Source organism: Oncorhynchus nerka, linkage group LG10, assembly GCF_034236695.1.
Source record: "Oncorhynchus nerka isolate Pitt River linkage group LG10, Oner_Uvic_2.0, whole genome shotgun sequence".
Taxonomy (NCBI): Eukaryota; Metazoa; Chordata; class Actinopteri; order Salmoniformes; family Salmonidae; genus Oncorhynchus; species Oncorhynchus nerka.
Genome location: NC_088405.1, coordinates 82,167,116 through 82,186,014, shown reverse-complemented (window position 1 = coordinate 82,186,014; position 18,899 = coordinate 82,167,116). Strand labels below are relative to the sequence as shown.

Here is an 18,899-nt window from a genome sequence, read left to right as displayed (position 1 = left end):
AGGGCGAATAGTCTTGGAGATCCGGGTAAAAAGTCAAACCCTGGTCTGTCACATACCGACGTGTGGGATAGTGAAAACCAAGAGCTGCCTCCACATCCTGGATTTAATGTGTTTATTGACATATTCATTGGCTGGGCATTGTGTAAAGTGTTGACGGCTTGTTTGCACCCTTTTCACATGATTTGAGGTCAACTCCTTTTTAAGACGGTCAACCTGAATAACAACATGACTGTCTTAAAGGTCTGTGTCTCAAATGCCCCAATTTGATTAGACTAAGTGTGTCATGAGAAATGTCATTCTAATTTTACTTCAACTTTTCAGTATTTGGCAGAGGGATCAGGCAGAATTTCTCTTTGGACATGCATGTTTTCCAATGGGTTTTAAGTGCTGCTACAGTAAAGTAGACGGAGGTAGAGAATATTCACTCCTTCACTCTACATAAACAGACGGGGAGTGGATTTACACTGCTTGTCTGTCAAATGATACAAGAAATGACTTTGAACCCCATCTATTTCTCATCTAAACACACAGATCCTCTTCCTATCAATACACACTATTTTTGTGTACGTGACTAATGTCTTCTGTGTGTGACCATTGTTAGCAACTATCTTGTCCACATTTACCCACAGACACATCCCCTAAATACACAAGTGTCAACCTCACAATGGAAGAAGCTATTTGTAAGAGGCTCATGGGTAAAAAAACAACAACCAACAAACGTTTCCTTAGCACCAGTGACTATCACGGTACTGCAGGTGGTTCACACTAAACGTTGCCTACGTGGTTAAACTGACAAAAGTAGAGCCATGTTTAATGTAACACCTGATTCCGACAGTCCCCAGTTTCCCCATCACTGTATGTAAGCTCATGCTTCCTTTGAATTCTTCAATCAGAATGTTTTTTTATTGACAAAGGTGTGAAATAATGACATTTGCATACTAAATAAAACAAAGAGCACAGGAACCACCACGCGGATTGCTATCTAGTTAATTATATTGATTAAATTGTTATTTTGGGTAGATATAACCTTTTTTGTGTGTTTAACACACATTACTGTACAACTGTTTCCCCGCAAATGTTTGCATTTGCATGCGCTCTGGAGCAGCTGCGGTGAGAGAGCGCCGTAGTGGAAGCGTTTGAGCAAAAATATCTCGCTTGACGACACTGCTTCGCTCCATCAGAGAGATGAAATAAATCACCCGCAGCAGTATTCAGCGCTCAACGATGCCGCAGCCCGCTAATTGCCGTACTACAAGTCACTAATCCTGCATCTGACATATAATTAAATTCCCTCAACTAAACAATCTACTCTTTTAAAACATTTTTTATGTAAACTCTACCCTGACTAGGCTATATCGCCTCGTTGGCGCTTAGCGCCGATTGTCTCTTGTTCAAGGTGAGAAACTGTTCTGTCACGGTGTCTTAGATAAACCATTTTCCTCTGGATGGTGTGATACAAGAGCCAAATGGCACAAAACAAAATGGAAAACCAGGAGAATAAAATAGTTTATTTGATTAGCGTTATTTACCTGAGCAGGAGAGTCCAATTGTTTTGTTACACTTTTGGCCGCAAGCCAAAACTAATGTTTCCAAATGGCACACAGAGGAGACAATGGCAAGGGAAAAACTCCTTCGGTAGGAAGAAACCTTGAACAAAAAAAAATATATATATAAATGCAACAATTTCAGCGATTTTATTTTTATATTTTACTTTTTCATTTTTGTATGTAACTGTTGAATTTTTTTTTTTTACTGCATTGCAGTTCATATAAAGAAGTCAATCAAATTAAATAAATTAATAAGGACCTAATCTATGGATTTCAAATGACTGGGCAGGGGCACAGCCATGGGTGGGCCTGAGAGGGCATGTGCACACCCACTGGGGAGGAGGCCCAGCCAATCAGAATGAGTTTCCCCACAAAAGGGCTTTAATAGAGATAGAAATACTCCTCAGTTTCATCAGTTGTCCGGGTGGCTGGTCTCAGGTGAAGAAGCCAGATGTGGAGGTCCATGGCTGGTGTGGACTGCGGTTGTGAGGCCGGTTGGACGGTTGCCAAATTCTCTAAAACAATGTTGGAGGTGGCTTATGGTAGAGAAATTAACATTCAATTCTCTGGCAACATTCCAGCTGTCGGCATATTAATTGTACGCTCCCTCAACTTGAGACATCTGTGGCATTGTGTTGTGACAACTGCACATTTTAGAGTGCACTTTTATTGCCCCCAGCACAAGGTGCATCTGTGTAAGGATCATGCTGTTTAATCAACTTCTTGATAACCCATCCACCTGACAGGTGTGGCATATCTGGGCAAGAAGAAATGCTCACAAACGGGGATGCAAACATATTTGTGCACAACATTTGAGAGAAATAAGCTTTTTGTGCTTATGGACATTTTCTGAGCTCTTATTTCTGCTCTTGAAACATGGGACCAGCACTTTACATGTTGCGTTTTTATATTTTTGTTCAGTATAGCTTAAGAGTATAGCCTGTCCTCCAGTCATATGGCTGGCTTGGTAGAAATTTGCAGTACCTTTTTATATCACTTCACCATTTTGGCCAAAGTGTTATCTGACCTAACATTCTTGATACCAAGATGGTGTAGCAGTGAAGACGTGTTTGTTTTGTCCTCTTGTGTACTTTTGTATTTTTTGTATATATATTTCAATTTATTTTCAATCTCTTTTTGATTTTTAATTCGATTATACCTTCCGGTAACCTGCCTCACCCAATGTGATACGGAATCGCTATTATTTTCAATTTTAGAACACATTCAAGAACCTCCAGAAGCTAACCAGCTAATTAAATACAAGCTATTTAGTCATTGTTAGCTACTGCTAGCGGCTTTTACCTTCTGCACAGATACCAGCCCTGTTTTTGCCTGGATAATACTCACTAGTCTACCAGTATCGGACTGTCTCTCCACAACAACGCCGGATTCCTGCTGTAATCCCTGGACCACTACTTCTGCTCTTCACAGCTAGCTTGCAGCTAGCTAGCTTGCGCAAGCTTGCAGCTAGCTAGCTTGCGCAAGCTTACAGCTTGCACTCACCGTGGCACCCAGTACCGACGCTATCCCTGAGGCCCACCTCCCGGCCTACTCAGCTGTTCACCCGAACCCCACTCATACACGGCTAGAGCCCAAAACCCCACCGGATCCTTGCTGTAAACTCTGGACCTTGGCACCGCTGCTACCGATTGGATATAGTGGCTAACTCCACTGCCACGAAGCTAGCACCAGTTAGCCGTGAGCCAGGCACATCTCCCGGCTAGCAAACTAAATTCCACAATACCTCTTTCGCCATCTGGCTTGGATTCTCTGTCGACACAGCGCCCGCCGCACCACCACGACTGGTCTGCCGACGAATACTCCATCCGCTGTGCCTTCATCCGGCCTCCGTCGGAGCAGATGCTCCTACTAGCCCAGGGCTACTAACTTTAAACTCTGTGTCGCTAGCGTAGTGGCGGCTCCCCTGTTCCATCTACTGCTGCCCTGTGGACACTATGATCACTTGGCTACATAGCTGATGCCTGCTGGACTGTCCATTAATCACGGTACTCCATTCTGTTTCTACATTTTTTTATCTGTCGGCCCCAGCCGCGAACTCAGGTTCTGTGTGTAGTTAATCCGACCCTCTCTGCCTAGTCATCGCCATTTTACCTGCTGTTGTTGTGTTAGCTGATTAGCTGTTGTTGTCTCACCTGTTGTTTTAGCTAGCTCTCCCAATCAACACCTGCGATTACTTTATGCCTCACTGTATGTCTCTCTCAAATGTCAATATGCCTTGTATACTGTTCAGGTTAGTTATTGTTTTAGTTTACAATGGAGCCCCTATTTCCACTCTTCATACCTCTGATACCTCCTTTGTTCCACCTCCCACACATGCGGTGACCTCACCCATTACAACCAGCATGTCCAGTGCCTGGGCTTACCTCCGCTGTACCAGCACCCCACCATACCCCTGTCTGCGCATTATGCCCTGAATATATTCTACCATGCCCAGAAATCTGCTCCTTTTATTCTTTGTCCCCAACGCTCTAGGTGACCAGTTTTGATAGCCTTTAGCCGCACCCTCATCCTACTCCTCCTCTGTTCCGCGGGTGATGTGGAGGTAAACCCAGGCCCTGCATGTCCCCAGGCACCCTCATTTGTTGACTTCTGGGATCCAAAAAGCCTTGGTTCCATGCATGTCAACATCAGAAGCCTCCTCCCTAAGTATGTTTTACTCACTGCTTTAGCACACTCTGCCAACCCTGATGTCATTGCTGTGTCTGAATCCTGGCTTAGGAAGGCCATCAAAAATTCTGAGATTTCCATACCCAACTATAACATTTTCCGTCAAGATAGAACTGCCAAATGGGGAGGAGTTAGCCTGCAAAGTTCTGTCATACTTTCCAGGTCTATGCCCAAACAGTTCAAGCTTCTCATTTTAAAAATGAATCTCTCCAGAAATAAATCTCACTGTTGCCGCCTGCTACTGGCACCCTCATAGACGTTATGCTGACCAACTGGCCCTCCAAATACACCTCCGCTGTCTTCAATCAGGATCTCAGCAATCACTGCCTCATTGTCTGTATCCGCTATGGGTCCGCAGTCAAACGACCACCCCTAATCACTGTCAAACGCACCCCAAAACACTTCTGCGAGCAGGCCTTTCTAATCGACCGGGTATCCTGGAAGGATATTGACCTCATTGACCTCATCCCGTCAGTTGAGGATGCCTGGTCATTCTTTAAAAGTAACTTCCTCACCATCTTCGATAAGCATGCTCCGTTCAAAAAATGCAGAACTAAGATCAGATATAGCCCGTGGTTCACTCCAGACCTGACTGCCCTCGACCAGCACAAAAACATTCTGTGGCGGACTGCAATAGCATCGAATAGTCCCTGCGATATGCAACTGTTCAGGGAAGTCAGGAACCAATACACACAGTCAGTCAGGAAAGCAAAGGCCAGCTTTTTCAAGGAGAAATTTGCATCCTGTAGGACAAACTCCCAAAAGTTCTGGGACACTGTAAAGTCCATGGAGAACAAGAGCACCACCTCTGAGGCTAGGTAACACGGCCACCACCGATAAATCCATGATAATCGAAAACTTCAACAAGCATTTCTCAAAGGATGGCCATGCCTTCCTCCTGGCTACTCCAACCACGGCCAACAGCTCCACAAGAGCACCCTCATAGACGTTATCCTGACCAACTGGCCCTCCAAATACACCTCCGCCTCCCCAGCTTCTCCTTTACCCAAATCCAGTTCAACCTCTCTTTCATATCGTCTGAGATCCCCAAGGACTGGAAAGCTGCCGCAGTCATCCCCCTCTTCAAAGGGGGAGACTCCCTGGACCAAAACTGTTACAGACCTATATCCATCCTGCCCTGCCTATCTAAGGTCTTCGAAAGCCAAGTCAACAAACCGATCACTGACCATCTCGAATCCCACCGTACCATCTCCGCTGTTCAATCTGGTTTCCGAGCCGGTCACGGGTGCACCTCAACCACGCTCAAGGTACTAAACGATATCATAACCGCCATCGATAAAAGACAGTACTGTGCAGCCGTCTTCATCGACCTGGCCAAGGCTTTCGACTCTGTCAATCACCATATTCTTATCGGCAGACTCGGTAGCTTCTGTTTTTCTAATGACTGCCTTGCCTGGTTCACCAACTACTTTGCAGACCGAGTTCAGTGTGTCAAATCGGAGGGCATGTTGTTTGGTCCTCTGGCAGTCTCTATGGGGGTGCCACAGGGTTCAATTCTCGGGCCGACTCTTTTCTCTGTATATATCAATGATGTTGCTCTTGCTGTGGGCGATTCCCTGATCCACCCCTACGCAGACGACACCATTCTGTATACTTCTGGCCCTTCCTTGGACACTGCTATCTAACCTCCAAACGAGCTTCAATGCCATACAACACACATGCTTTTCAACCGTTCGCTGCCTGCACCCGCACGCCCGACTAGCATCACCACCCTGGACGGTTCCGACCTAGAATATGTGGACATCTATAAGTACCTAGGTGTCTGGCTAGACTGTAAACTCTCCTTCCAGACTCATATCAAACATCTCCAATCCAAAATCAAATCTAGAATCGGCTTTCTATTTCGCAACAAAGCCTCCTTCACTCACACCGCCAAACTTACCCTAGTAAAACTGACTATCCTACCGATCCTCGACTTCGGCGATGTCATCTAGAAAATAGCTTCCAATACTCTACTCAGCAAACTAGATGCAGTTTATCACAGTGCCATCCGCTTTGTCTCTAAAGCACCTTATACCATCCACCACTTCGACCTGTATGCTCTAGTCGGCTGGCCCTCGCTACATATTCATCGCCAGACCCACTGGCTCCAGGTCATCTACAAGTCCATGCTAGGTAAAGCTCCGCCTTATCTCAGTTCACTGGTCATGATGGCAACACCCACCCGTAGCACGCGCTCCAGCAGGTGTATCTCACTGATCATCCCTAAAGCCAACACCTCATTTGGCCGCCTTTCCTTCCAGTTCTCTGCTGCCTGTGACTGGAACAAATTGCAAAAATCGTTGAAGTTGGAGACTTATCTCCCTCACCAACTTTAAACATCTGCTATCTGAGCAGCTAACCGGTTGCTGCAGCTGTACATAGTCCATCTGTAAATAGCCCAACCAATTTACCTACCTCATCCCCATACTATTTTTATTTATTTACTTTTCTGCTCTTTTGCACACCAGTATCTCTGCACATGACCATCTGATAATTTTTCACTCCAGTGTTAATCTGCTAAATCGTAATTATTCGCCTACCTCATGCCTTTTGCACACAATGTATAGACTCCTTTTTTTCTACTGTGTTGTTGACTTGTTAATTGTTTACTCCATGTGTAACTCTGTTGTCTGTTCACACTGCTATGCTTTATCTTGGCCAGGTCGCAGTTGTAAATGAGAACTTGTTCTCAACTAGCCTACCTGGTTAAATAAAGGTGAAATAAAAAAACCATCTAAAACAATGCCCACCCTGGCTCTACAGCCTCTTGTTGACACTGTTTGGCATGCGTACTAGTCCAAACATTTTAATCAGGTCATCTACCATATTAGAAATACACACACTGGTTTTGTTTCAAAATGGCACCCTATTTTCTATACCGTGCATTACTTTTGACTAGAGTGCTCTATATTTGGGACTTGCACATTTTCTATCCAGCCACGACCCCTTAGATAACATAGGCTCTTAGAAGACTGACTGAGTTTTCCTTCCTTGGCAAAATGAGAAGGATCTGATCTGACTCACAGAGAAACAAAGGCTATGTCCAGAATATTGGAGGAAGGAGGGATATCTCTCCTTCCTCCAAGAATGTGTACTTGTTCATTTCCCTTCACTGATTCACTGAAGGGAAATTACTGATATTAGAAATATGATAAACTCCCACTAGAACATGCCTCGCCTTCCACCAATCCAATACTTTTCGATTTGTGGGAAGTAGTAAACTACTTTTTCGGCATGTATCATACAGCTGTACACTTATGTTATTGGGAAGCACCCACTGATACCCACAAACTGGCTTGGCCCGGCTGCTAGTGGTGAGCTGAGCTGTAGAGAGCCGATAACTTTGCAATAGAGTCTGGCTTCAGAAGATGCCTTCTCAAACCACACACTCTGAATCTAGATCTGAAAAGCAAGGAATGTGATTTCCCCCCCAAAAATGTAGCATACAATATGGCTCAGTGTTTATTTGTTTTGTGCAGTCATTTTTTAAATGCTTGGTCGCAAATGGGTCTATCAAATGGGCAATGACCCCAAGCATACTTCCAACGTTGTGGCAAAATGGCTTAAGGACAGCAAAGACAAGGTATGAGTGGCCATCACAAAGCCCTGACCTCAGTCACATAGAAAATGTGCGGGCAGAACTGAAAAAGCGTGTGCGAGCAAGGAATCATACAAACCTGACTCAGTTACACCAGCTCTGTCTGGAGGAATGGGCCAAAATTCACCCAACTTATTGTGGGAAGCCTGTGGAATGCTACTCAAAACATTTGGCCCAAGTTAAACAATTTGAAAGGCAATGCTACCAAATACTTATTGAGTGTATGTAAACTATTTACCCACTGGGAATGTGATGAAATAAATAAATGCTGAAATAAAAATTATTTCTACTATTATTCTGACATTTCACATTCTTAAAATAAAGTGTTGATCCTAACTGACCTAAGACAGGGAATTTTCACTAGGATTAAATGTCAGGAATTGTGAAACCTGAGTTTCAACTGTACATAAGTATTCAACCCCCTGAGCCAATACATGTTAGAGTCAAATTTGGCAGTGATTACAGCTGGGAGTCTTTCTGGGTAAGTCTCTTAAGCACTTTGCACACATGGATTGTACAATATTTGCACATTATTCTTCGAGTTGGTTGTTGATCATTGCTAGACAGTCATTTGCAAGTCTTGCCATAGATTTTTCAAGACGATTTTTAGGTCAAAACTGTAACTAGGCCACTCGGGAACATTTAATGTCATCTTGGTAAGCAACTCCAGTGTATATTTGGCCTTGTTTTAGGTAATTGTCCTGCTGAAAGGTGAATTTGTGTCTGTGTTAATTGGAAATCAGACTGAAACAGGTTTTCCTCTAGGATTTTGCCTGTGCTTGTCTCTATTCCGTTTCCTTTTATCCCCCCAAAAAACTCCCAAGTCCTTGCCGATGACAAGCATTCACATAACGTGATGTATCCACCACCATGCTTGAGAATATGAAGCGTGGTACTCAGTGATGTGTTTTGGATTTGCCCCAAACAATGCTTTGTATTCAGGACATAAAGTATAAATTTCTTTGCCACATTTTTTGCGGGTTTACTTTAGTGCCTTAATTCAAACAGGATGCATGTTTTGAAACATTTATATTTTGTGCAGGCTTCCTTTTCACTTTCATTTGGTTAGTATTTTAGAGTAACTACAATAGTTTTCTCCTGAGGAAGGATCAACAATATCGCAGACATTAACTCTGTAACTTTTTTAAAGTCACCATTGGCCTCATGGTAAAATCTCTTAGCGGTTTTGTTCCTCTCTGGCAAATGAGTTAAGAAGGACGCCTGTATCTTTGTAGTGACTGCATGTACTGTCAAGGGGTGTGAATTCTTTCTGAAGGCGCTGTATATTCGCATAGATTGCATTTAGAATACTGATGGTGTTTTTGGATTCTTGACTTTGTCCTAACTTTTGATGTCTTGCTGCAATTATTTAATAATTATTTTGTTTGACATTTTTTACTACACTGTTAGGATCTAGTAACACAAACATTTCGTTGTAGCTACTATAACATCTGCTAAACTGTGTACGTGACCAATAAACTTTGATTAGATTTTTTTATTTGATTTGGGACGCAGCCTGAGGCTTTAAAGGCCAGCAGCATCACCGGTTGTGATGTCTGCCGGTACCCGGGATGGCTCTTTTGAACTGGGAAGCTGCAAAGGCTAGACTAGAGAGGCTGTTTGCGCATCTGGTGCCCTTTCGCCGTGGGCTTTGACTCACACCAAAGGAAATGCACGTGAACACACAAGCGCGCGTGCACACACACACACACACACACACACACAAAAAAGCATGTTAAATGTTTCTATGCTGGCTCAATCCTTTGTTTTAATATTTCCTCACACCTTGTGGTTGTAGAGCTTAGCATCAGTACAATTAGGCTTATCCATCCATCTGCAATGTTTTTTTTTATTTTTGTTAGAATTAAACATTTATAAAGTTATATGTAACCTCTGCCTCGGGTAGACCATTGAGTGTTTATGGACATTTGGGCAACACTTTTTATTTGAAGGGTACCTACATAAGGATGGCATTCTACATTCATTACTACTAACAAACATATCAGTACATAAGCATTCATATATTATGTCCGCATTATAAGTGACATTACTGACACAGGCTATGAAATTTCAACATGCGGTTGTTGGTATAAGCATTATTACTGCTTATGAATGCGTTTTGGTACAGTGATAATGTTTTATGAAGTCTTTATGTAGTTATGCCTTACCGTGTAACTGTCATCTTCTCCGAGTTTCATCAGTGAATGTGTTTATGCCCTCTGATTTCCATTGCAGAACTGGAAGCAGTGATCCATATTGCATCGTGAGGATTGACAATGAGGCCATCATTAGGTATGTGTTTGTGTGTCCTGTCTCTGGCAGACCTATTAAGCCGGCTGAAGATCCTCTCTGCCGCCCTGCTTTGTTTGCGCTAAGGCGATTATCATACATTTTTACCGCTTTTGATTAATTAGATCATTTCCATAGCGCACCGCTTACTTTCAATTAGTTTGACACATCTCAGCTGGCTAAAGCTTTGTATTTAGATCCACCTGGGTGTGTTTTGATGAAAGCCAAGAGTGTGTTTTAATCCACGAATTATATCTAGAATTACAATGTCTTGTTTGTCGATTGTGATGGACTAAAATCTTTTTTAGCTGAGGTTTGTCTGCATAGAATAGAAATGCCTTTAATTTAGGACCGTGTTATCCAAAAGGATTAGGACAATATGGCCATTATCTTTAACCAAGCGTTTGTTGTTATGAGCAATCTGCTGGTTAAGTCAGTTGGTTGCCTCAGCCTGACAATCTGCTGTAGACTGAACAGTAAAGTAAGAAAAGGCCAGCTTTGCTTGTTAATGTTTAACTGTTTGACCTCTCGTCTGGCTCGCTGAATGGGGCTGACTGCAAAAAGCTGAAGTCAATGGCTGTATGCTCTCTCGCTAGTAAATCCTTAATTGTGGAATTTGAGCCTGCCTGTCTCCATAGTGAGATTCAGTGGGAGGTGGAGGGGTAATGGGGAAATTACTTAGGAGAGTTAAGTAAATGTCTTGTCAAAATCACACTTTAAAAAACATATTTTTTTACTTTTTCGTTTACTCAAACCCAAATGTTTTTGACTTGTCCTATACTAGGATTTGCAGAATGAATTGCAGAAGATCATTCTCTATGGGTAGGATTTGAGGCCTGTTTTATTTATTTATTTAAATTTAAGGGGTGGAACAGCTTAATATTGCGGAATGATTGTAGCTTCCATCAATGTAATTGTCTGCATCATTTCCAATCCCCCATATATATTTTGGGGGTAAATATATGTATCCATATACATGCACATACCTATATAGATATACACACTCTTTTTTAATATTTTTTATATAACTTTTATTATTCCCCACAAACCCTACCTACCACCCATCCGCCAATTGGAGTAAACTATTAAACAATAACACTAGGCTTCTACCTTCAGTTTATACATCTTATACACATTTTACAGACTCAATCTATTTTACAATAGTTATATTTGGTTTGTTTTTAGTCCTTCCTCTTTTTCTGATGTCCATCCATTTTGATTTCAATTTGTAACTGTGCTATTTCACAAAAGTTCTGAACCTATATACATTTTACAGATCCTGTATGTTTTACATTGGTTATCTTGTTGTTAGTCCCACCCTTCATCTCCATTCAACCCCTCTCATCTATCTCTCAACACCATCCATATTGAATTTCTATTTGACATGTATTTTTCAACTGTGCTGGGATGCTTCACAAAGTACTGAACCTTTCTATTCTCATAGCTTCTACAGATTGTAAATTAAAAATACATTTTTTTTAGCTAAAATAATTATTATAGTATTAATTGATTGACTATGGATTTTCAAATCACCCAGTATTGCTATCTGCAGCATTAGTTCTAGGAAAATGTTGCAATTCTTCAGCCACTCCTGGACCTGTGACCAAAAATCAGCTACATACGGACAATACCAAAATAAATACTCTGACTCTGCATCCTCACAGCAAAAGCCTGTTTAAATATGGGCAGCACCATTGAGCACTTTCACCATTTTGGAGTGGTCAACTGGGTGGGACTTCCTATGGGTTAAGGAAGAATCATGTTAAGGAAGGATCATAAAAAAATGCTTTCTCTTTCCTCATAGAACATGTCAATGACCGGTGTATATACCCACACCATTCCAAAACAGAAAAGCTGATTTTAACATTCTTAATTCAATTTTTTTGGGAATTTGGAAGGAAAACTATTTCACTCAGTGTAATTCATTACTGGGTCATATGTTATAGATATCTGGAAACGCGGGAAAGTTATTTTAAAGATTTATGTAATGCCTTTTCCTTTGGAAATAAATGAATACCTCAGCCATTCTTAATGTTGGATGGTCCTGTTGTTTAAGACATTTAGCAGGAATATAAATCCTTGGCTAGCCAGCAGAATATATGACAGTCAAATTACTTGATGGATACCTATTAGCAACAAACAATCAAGGTTTATTGTGTTTGGTCAATGACGCAAACTAAGATAAATCTCTGTCATTGGAAAACACATCGTTACTTAAATTCAGGGCTCCTGAATGACTCAGATGTGCTACCAGATCAATACGGGGACTAGTATAGATTATTGTGTATTTATGCCTGCATCACGTTATTAATATGCCTTTATGGTGTTGTCTTATGACCTTATCTCAATATGCCTTTCAATGTTGATAATAGTATGACCTTATCTATCTCTCCCAGGACGGCTACGATATGGAAGACGCTCTCTCCCTTCTGGGGGGAGGAGTATAACGTTCACCTGCCCCCGTCCTTCCATACCATCTCCTTCCATGTGCTGGATGAGGACTCACTGAGGTAATGAGGAGGTTGTATCTTCTCAAAGTCAACTTTTATATCATTGCCACACAAGGTTTTTACTACAGCAATAGTAAACCATCCTTTCAAGTCCTATGCCGTACTGTATTTTAATTTTGATATTATTTATATCCATTATGGACCCTATTCAAATATATTTAAGTCCTTTTTTTAAATACTAATTTCAAAACACTACAGTACATGAACCCTTTACACTCATGGGAATTGGTCTATATGGATAGGACTACATTTAAATGTTTCTTACAGAGGAAATATGAAAAGCATAAGCATGGTGGAAATTGAAAAACAGTTTTGAGATTATGGGAACATTATTAGACAGGTTGAGGACACAACAGTTCACCTGACACAATACTGAACATAAACATTACGCTGTTGATTTTTACTATACTTATTGCCACGTTTGTTAATCTAAAAATATTGTGCTTGGGTATTTGGCTTGCTTGTATGACATTTGATCTTGCAAAATACATTGAGTCCTCTTAATTTACAGCATTTCCCTCACTCAGACAACAAAACATTTGCATAAAGTTGCCCAATTAGCAGGAGAGATGGGGGCGGCAACTTGTCGTGTGCGGTGCTGAATTTCAGAACGGCTGTCAATCAAAACCCATGCAGAACTGTGAAGCGCAGTGCTTGAACTCTGACTTTGTTTTATGAAATGTTATTGTAAAGCCACTCCGTTCCAATTTAGGCGCTTATCAGTGTCAAAATCTGCCAGTTTCAACCAGTATACAGGTATGAGTCCAAAAGGTTAAAGAATAAGTTACGAAGAAGTTGTCTTCTGCTTTTTTCAAGGAGGTACAGTACCAGTCAAAAGTTTAGAAACACCTACTCATTCTACGATTTCTTTATTTTTTACTCTTTTCTACATTGTAGAATAATAGTGAAGACATCAAAACTATAAAATAACACATGGAATCATGTGGTAACCAAAACGGTGTTAAACAAATCTAAATATATTTGAGATTCTTCAAAGTAGCCACCCTTTGCCGTGATGACAGCTTTGCACATTCTTGGCATTCTCTCAACCAGCTTCATGAGGTAGTCACCTGGAATGCATTACGGTGAACAGGTGTGCCTTGTTAGAAGTTAATTTGTGGAATTACTTTCCTTAATGTTTGAGCCAATAACTTGTTGTGACAAGGTAGCGGTGGTATACAGAATATAGCCCTATTTGGTAAAAGAAACAAGTCCTTAATATGGAAAGAACAGCTCAAATAAACAAAGAGAAACAACAGTCCATTACTTTAAGACATGAGCGTCAATCAATCCGGAAAATTTGAAGTTTCTTCAAGTGCAGTTACAAAAACCATCTAGCGCTATGAATAAAACTGGCTCCCATGAGGACCGCCACAGGAATGGAAGATCGTGTTACCGCTGCTGCAGATAAGTTAGTTAATTACCAACCTCAGAAATTGTAGCCCAAATAAATGCTTCAGAGTTAAAGTAACAGACCCATCTCAGCATCAACTGTTAAGAGGAGACTTTGTGAGTCAAGCGTTCATGGTTGAATTGCTGCAAAGAAACCACTACAAAAGGACACCAATAAGAAGAAGAGACTTGCTTGGTCCAAGAAACATAAGCAATGGACATTAGACCGGTGGAAATCTGTCCTTTGGCCTGAGTACAAATTTGATGTTTGGTTCCAACCGCCATGTCTTTGTGAGACCCATAATAGGTGAATGATTATCTCCGCATGTATGGTTCCCACGTGACGCATGGAGGAGGTGTTATGGTGTGGGGGTGCTTTGCTGGTGACACTGTCAGTGATTTATTTAGAATTCAATGCACACTTAACCAGCATGGCTACCATAACATTCTGCAGCAATACGCCATCCCATCTGGTTTGGGATTAGTGGGACTAAGACCTAACACACCTCAAGGCTGTGTAAGGGCTATATGACCAAGAAGAAGAGTGATGATGGAGTGCAGCATCAGATGACCTGGCCTCCACAATCATCCGACCTCAACCGAATTGAGATGTTTTGGGATGACTTGGACCGCAGAGTGAAGGAAAGCAGCCAACAAGTGCTCAGCATATGTGGGAACTCCTTGAAGACCGTTGGAAAAACATTCCTCATGAAGCTGGTTGAGAGAATGCCAAGATTGTGCAAAGCTGTCAAGGCAAAGGGTGGCTACTTTGAAGTATCTAAAATAAGATGTTTTTGGTTACTACGTGTTATTTCATAGTTTTGATGTCTTCACTATTATTCTACAATGTAGAAAATAGTAAAAATTAAGGGAACCCCTTGAATGAGTAGGTGTCCATGTCATATCTGCTACGTGGAAACATGCAGTGTATTCGGAAAGTATTCAGACCCCTTCCCCTTTTCCACATTTTGTTACGTTACAGCCCGATTCTAAAATGGATTAAAAAAAAAAAAAATTCCCCTCATCAATCTACACACAATATCCCATAATGACAAAGTGAAATCAGGTTTTTAGAAATGTTTGCAAATGTATAATTTTAAAAAACGAAACCTTTCTTTCCATTAGTATTCAGACCCTTTGATATGAGACTCAAAATTGAGCTCAGATGCATCCTGTTTCCATTGATCATCCTTGAGATGTCTCTACGACTTGATTGGAGTCCATCTGTGGTATATTCAACTGATTTGGAAGGCACACACCTGTCTATATATAAGGTCCCACAGTTTACAGTGCATTTCAGAGCAAAAACCAAGCCATGAGGTTGAAGTATTTGTCTGTAGAGCCCTGAGACATGATTGTGTCAGCATAGATCTGAGTAAGGATACCCCAAAAAATTGTAGCGTTGAAGGTACCCAAGAACAGTGGCCTCCATCATTCTTAAATGGAAAAAGTTTGGAATCACCAAGACTCTTCCTAGAGCTGGACGCCCGGCCAATCTGGGCAACCGGGGGAGAAGGGCAATGGTCAGGGAGGTGACCAAGAACCAAATGGTCACTCTGACAGCGCTCCAGAATTCCTCTGTGGAAATGTGAGAACCTCCCAGAAGACAACCATCTCTGTAGCACTCTACCAATCAGGCCTTTATGGTAGAGTGGCCAGACGGAAGCCACTCCTCATTAAAGGCACATGACAGCTCGCTTGGAGTTTGCCAAAAGGCACCTAAAGCACTCTGACCATGAGAAACAAGGTTATCTGGTCTGATGAAACCAAGATTGAACTCTTTGGCCTGAATGCCAAGCATCATGTCTGGAGGAAACTGGCACCAGCTGCAGGGACTGGGAGCCAGGATCGAGACAAAGATGAACGGAGCCAAGTACAGAGATCCTAGATGAAAACCTGCTCAGGACCTCTGGGGCAAAAGCTGGGGTAAAAGTTCACCTTCCAACAAGAAATTGACCTTAAGCACACAGACAATGCAGGAGTGGCTTTGTGACAAGTCTCTGAATGTCCTTAAGTGGCCCAGCCAGAGCCCGGACTTAAACCCGATCGAACATCTCTGGAGAGACCTGAAAATAGCTGTGCAGCAACGCTCCCCATCCAACCTGACAGAGCTTGAGGATCTGCAGAGAAGAAAGGAGAAACTCTCAAAATACAGGTGTGTCAAGCTTGTAGTGTCATACCCAAGAAGACGCAAGGCTTTAATCGCTGCCAATGATGCTAAAACAAAGTACTGAGTAAAGGGTCTGCATGCTTATGTAAAAGTGATATTTCAGTTGTTGTTTTTTTATATACATTTGCAAAAATGTCTAAACATGTTTTTGCGTTGTCATTACGGGGTATTGTGTGTAGATTTGAGGGGAAAACAATTGAATACATTTTAGAACAAGGCTGTAACGTAACAAAATGTGATACGAGTCAAGCAGTCTGAATACTTTCCGAATGCACTGTAGACCTATTTTTTAAATTATAATTTAGTTGTCTCAACAAATTTCAGGGGTATTTAGCGTCCTCTTTTCCCTGGGCTTGCAATCAGCTGCGGTGTGCAAAAAACGGCTGCGCCGGTATAAACCAGTAAGCTGATTGAGCTAGCATATACAAGTGACCCATTGACTTATCATAAGACCTTTGGACATGAGAAGTTGCTAAAACTACACTATTGTGCAAGAAAAACCCGTGACTGCTAGCCTGCATTGTGGTAAACATACACACTGCAGACTCATATGAATTTATTATTGACAGTGGTACAAACTTGAAGAGCAAGTTCAGTGGAATATACCTAACCTGTAGCCCTTGTGTCGTTCCAGCCGTGATGACGTCATCGGGAAGGTATCGATCAATAAGGAAGCCTTGGCTGCCAAACCACAAGGTGAGACCTCGCTGTGGCTGTGTTTTCCTCAAATCATGGCCTGAGGCAATATAAAGCGGTGTTTTGGCCCAAAACATGTCCAATTATTTAGTCATGTGCACTTTCCTTTATGCTAACACTGACCAATTTCTTTGAGTTATAGCAACTTCCATGTTCTCAGAAATGACGACAGAGAGGAGACTGGAGTAAGCTAGTTGATCTTAGCATGTTGTCGGGTCAAATGAACCCATATTGTTGAACTACGGTACACTACCGGTCAAAAGTTTTAGAACACTCACTAAATTGTAGAATAATAGTAAAGACATCAAACTATGAAATAACACATGGAATCATGTAGAAACCCAAAAAGTGTTAAATAAAAATATATTTCAAATAGCCACCCTTTGCCTTGATGACAACTTTGCACACTCTTGGCATTCTTTCAACCAGCTTCACCTGAAATGCTTTTTCAACAGTATTGAAGGAGTTCCCACATATGCTGAGCACTTGTTGACTGCTTTTCCTTCACTCTGCGGTCTGACTCATCCCAAACCATCTCAATTTGTTTGGGGGATTGTGGAGGCCAGGTCATCTGATGCAGCACCCATCACTCTCCTTCTTGGTAAAATAGCCCTTCCACAGCCTGGTGGGATGGCGTATCGCTGCAGAATGCTGTGGTAGCCATGCTGGTTAAGTGTACCTTGAATTCTAAATAAATCACTGACAGTGTCACCAGCCAAATCACCCCCACACAATAACACCACCTCCTCCATGCTTTACGGTGGGAAATACACATGTGGAGATCATCGTTCCCCCACACCGCTTCTCACAAAGACATGGCGGTTGGAACCAATAATCTCCCATTTGGAATCCAGACCAAAGTACAAAGATCCACCAGACATTTCATCTTCACTCTAATGTTTTTCCACGGTAAGCTCTACACACTTTTGAAAAGTGATTCCATTTACCACATTTAGTACACTGTTTGACTCTTACAACGCCCCAAAACATGTGGATATTGTGGATACAAAGTGCATGGCGAACAAGGAAATTGCCCAGCTAAAGGCAAACAGTGTACTAAATGTGGAAAATGGAATCACTTTGCAAATGTGTGCAGAGCTTACCGTGGAAAAAACGTTACACGCAGTGAGTGAAGATGAAATGTCAATCAAAAAGTCAAACGCTGATGAACTGTTTATTGATTAAGTGACACAGAAAAGTCAAATATCAGAGACAGAGCAAGCCTTCGCTGATATTGAGATAGGAACACAAGGCAAAGAGCTAAAGTTCAAACTAGACACTGCTGCACAAGTAAACATTATTCCTCTGAATAAGTACCGCAGCTTGACATCTGAATGCGAGCTACAGCCCACCACATGCAGACTGACTGGTTATGGTGGTGAACAGCTCCCAGTAAAAGGTACATGCACTTTCAAATGCAAATACAAGGAAAGTGACATGATGTTGGACTTTTACGTTGTTGACACTGGAGCACCTGCAGTGCTAGGTCTTAAAGCATGTTTAGACATGGACCTCAAGCTAGTTTTATCAGTGACAGCACCAGTAGAGACAAAATGTACTGGAGGAGTTTGCTGATGTTTTTAAAGGAATAGGATTATTCCCAGGAGAATATACCATTCATCTTGACCCAGACGCAACCCCTGTGGTCTACCCACTGAGAAATATTCCCCTTGCTCTCCGTGCCCATCTGAAGAAAGAGTGCTCCATGCTCTCCAAATCTGACATAGTCACCAAGGTTACAGAACCGACTGACTGGGTAAACGCGTTAGTGGTGGTGGAGAAACCACGCACAGGGAAGCTCCGGGTATGCCTCGACCCAAGAGACTTGAACAAGGCTATCAAACGCCCCCATTATCCTTTACCGACGCTAGTTGGCATCGCACACAAGCTAGCGGGAGCACACTACTTCAGTGTCATGGACGCTAGATCAGGCTACTGGGTTATCAAGCTCACAGAAGAGTCATCTAAGCTCACAACATTCAACACACCGTTTGGACGCTACAGGT

The 18,899-nt window shown here is 42.0% G+C and overlaps 1 protein-coding gene across 3 annotated transcripts in view; it reads left to right on the top strand.

Moving 5' to 3' along the window:
• The window catches only part of rasa4 (RAS p21 protein activator 4), a 71,431-nt gene that overhangs the window by 4,229 nt on the left and 48,303 nt on the right, over positions 1-18,899 (top strand). For 2 of the 3 annotated variants that reach the window (XM_029671552.2, XM_065023803.1), the window contains exons 2-4: positions 10,072-10,128; positions 12,522-12,635; positions 16,832-16,893. In XM_029671552.2, the coding sequence (XP_029527412.1) occupies positions 10,072-10,128; positions 12,522-12,635; positions 16,832-16,893 (233 nt within the window). The remainder of the gene's footprint in view (positions 1-10,071; positions 10,129-12,521; positions 12,636-16,831; positions 16,894-18,899) is intronic. The other variant, XM_029671553.2, reaches the window with a different exon arrangement.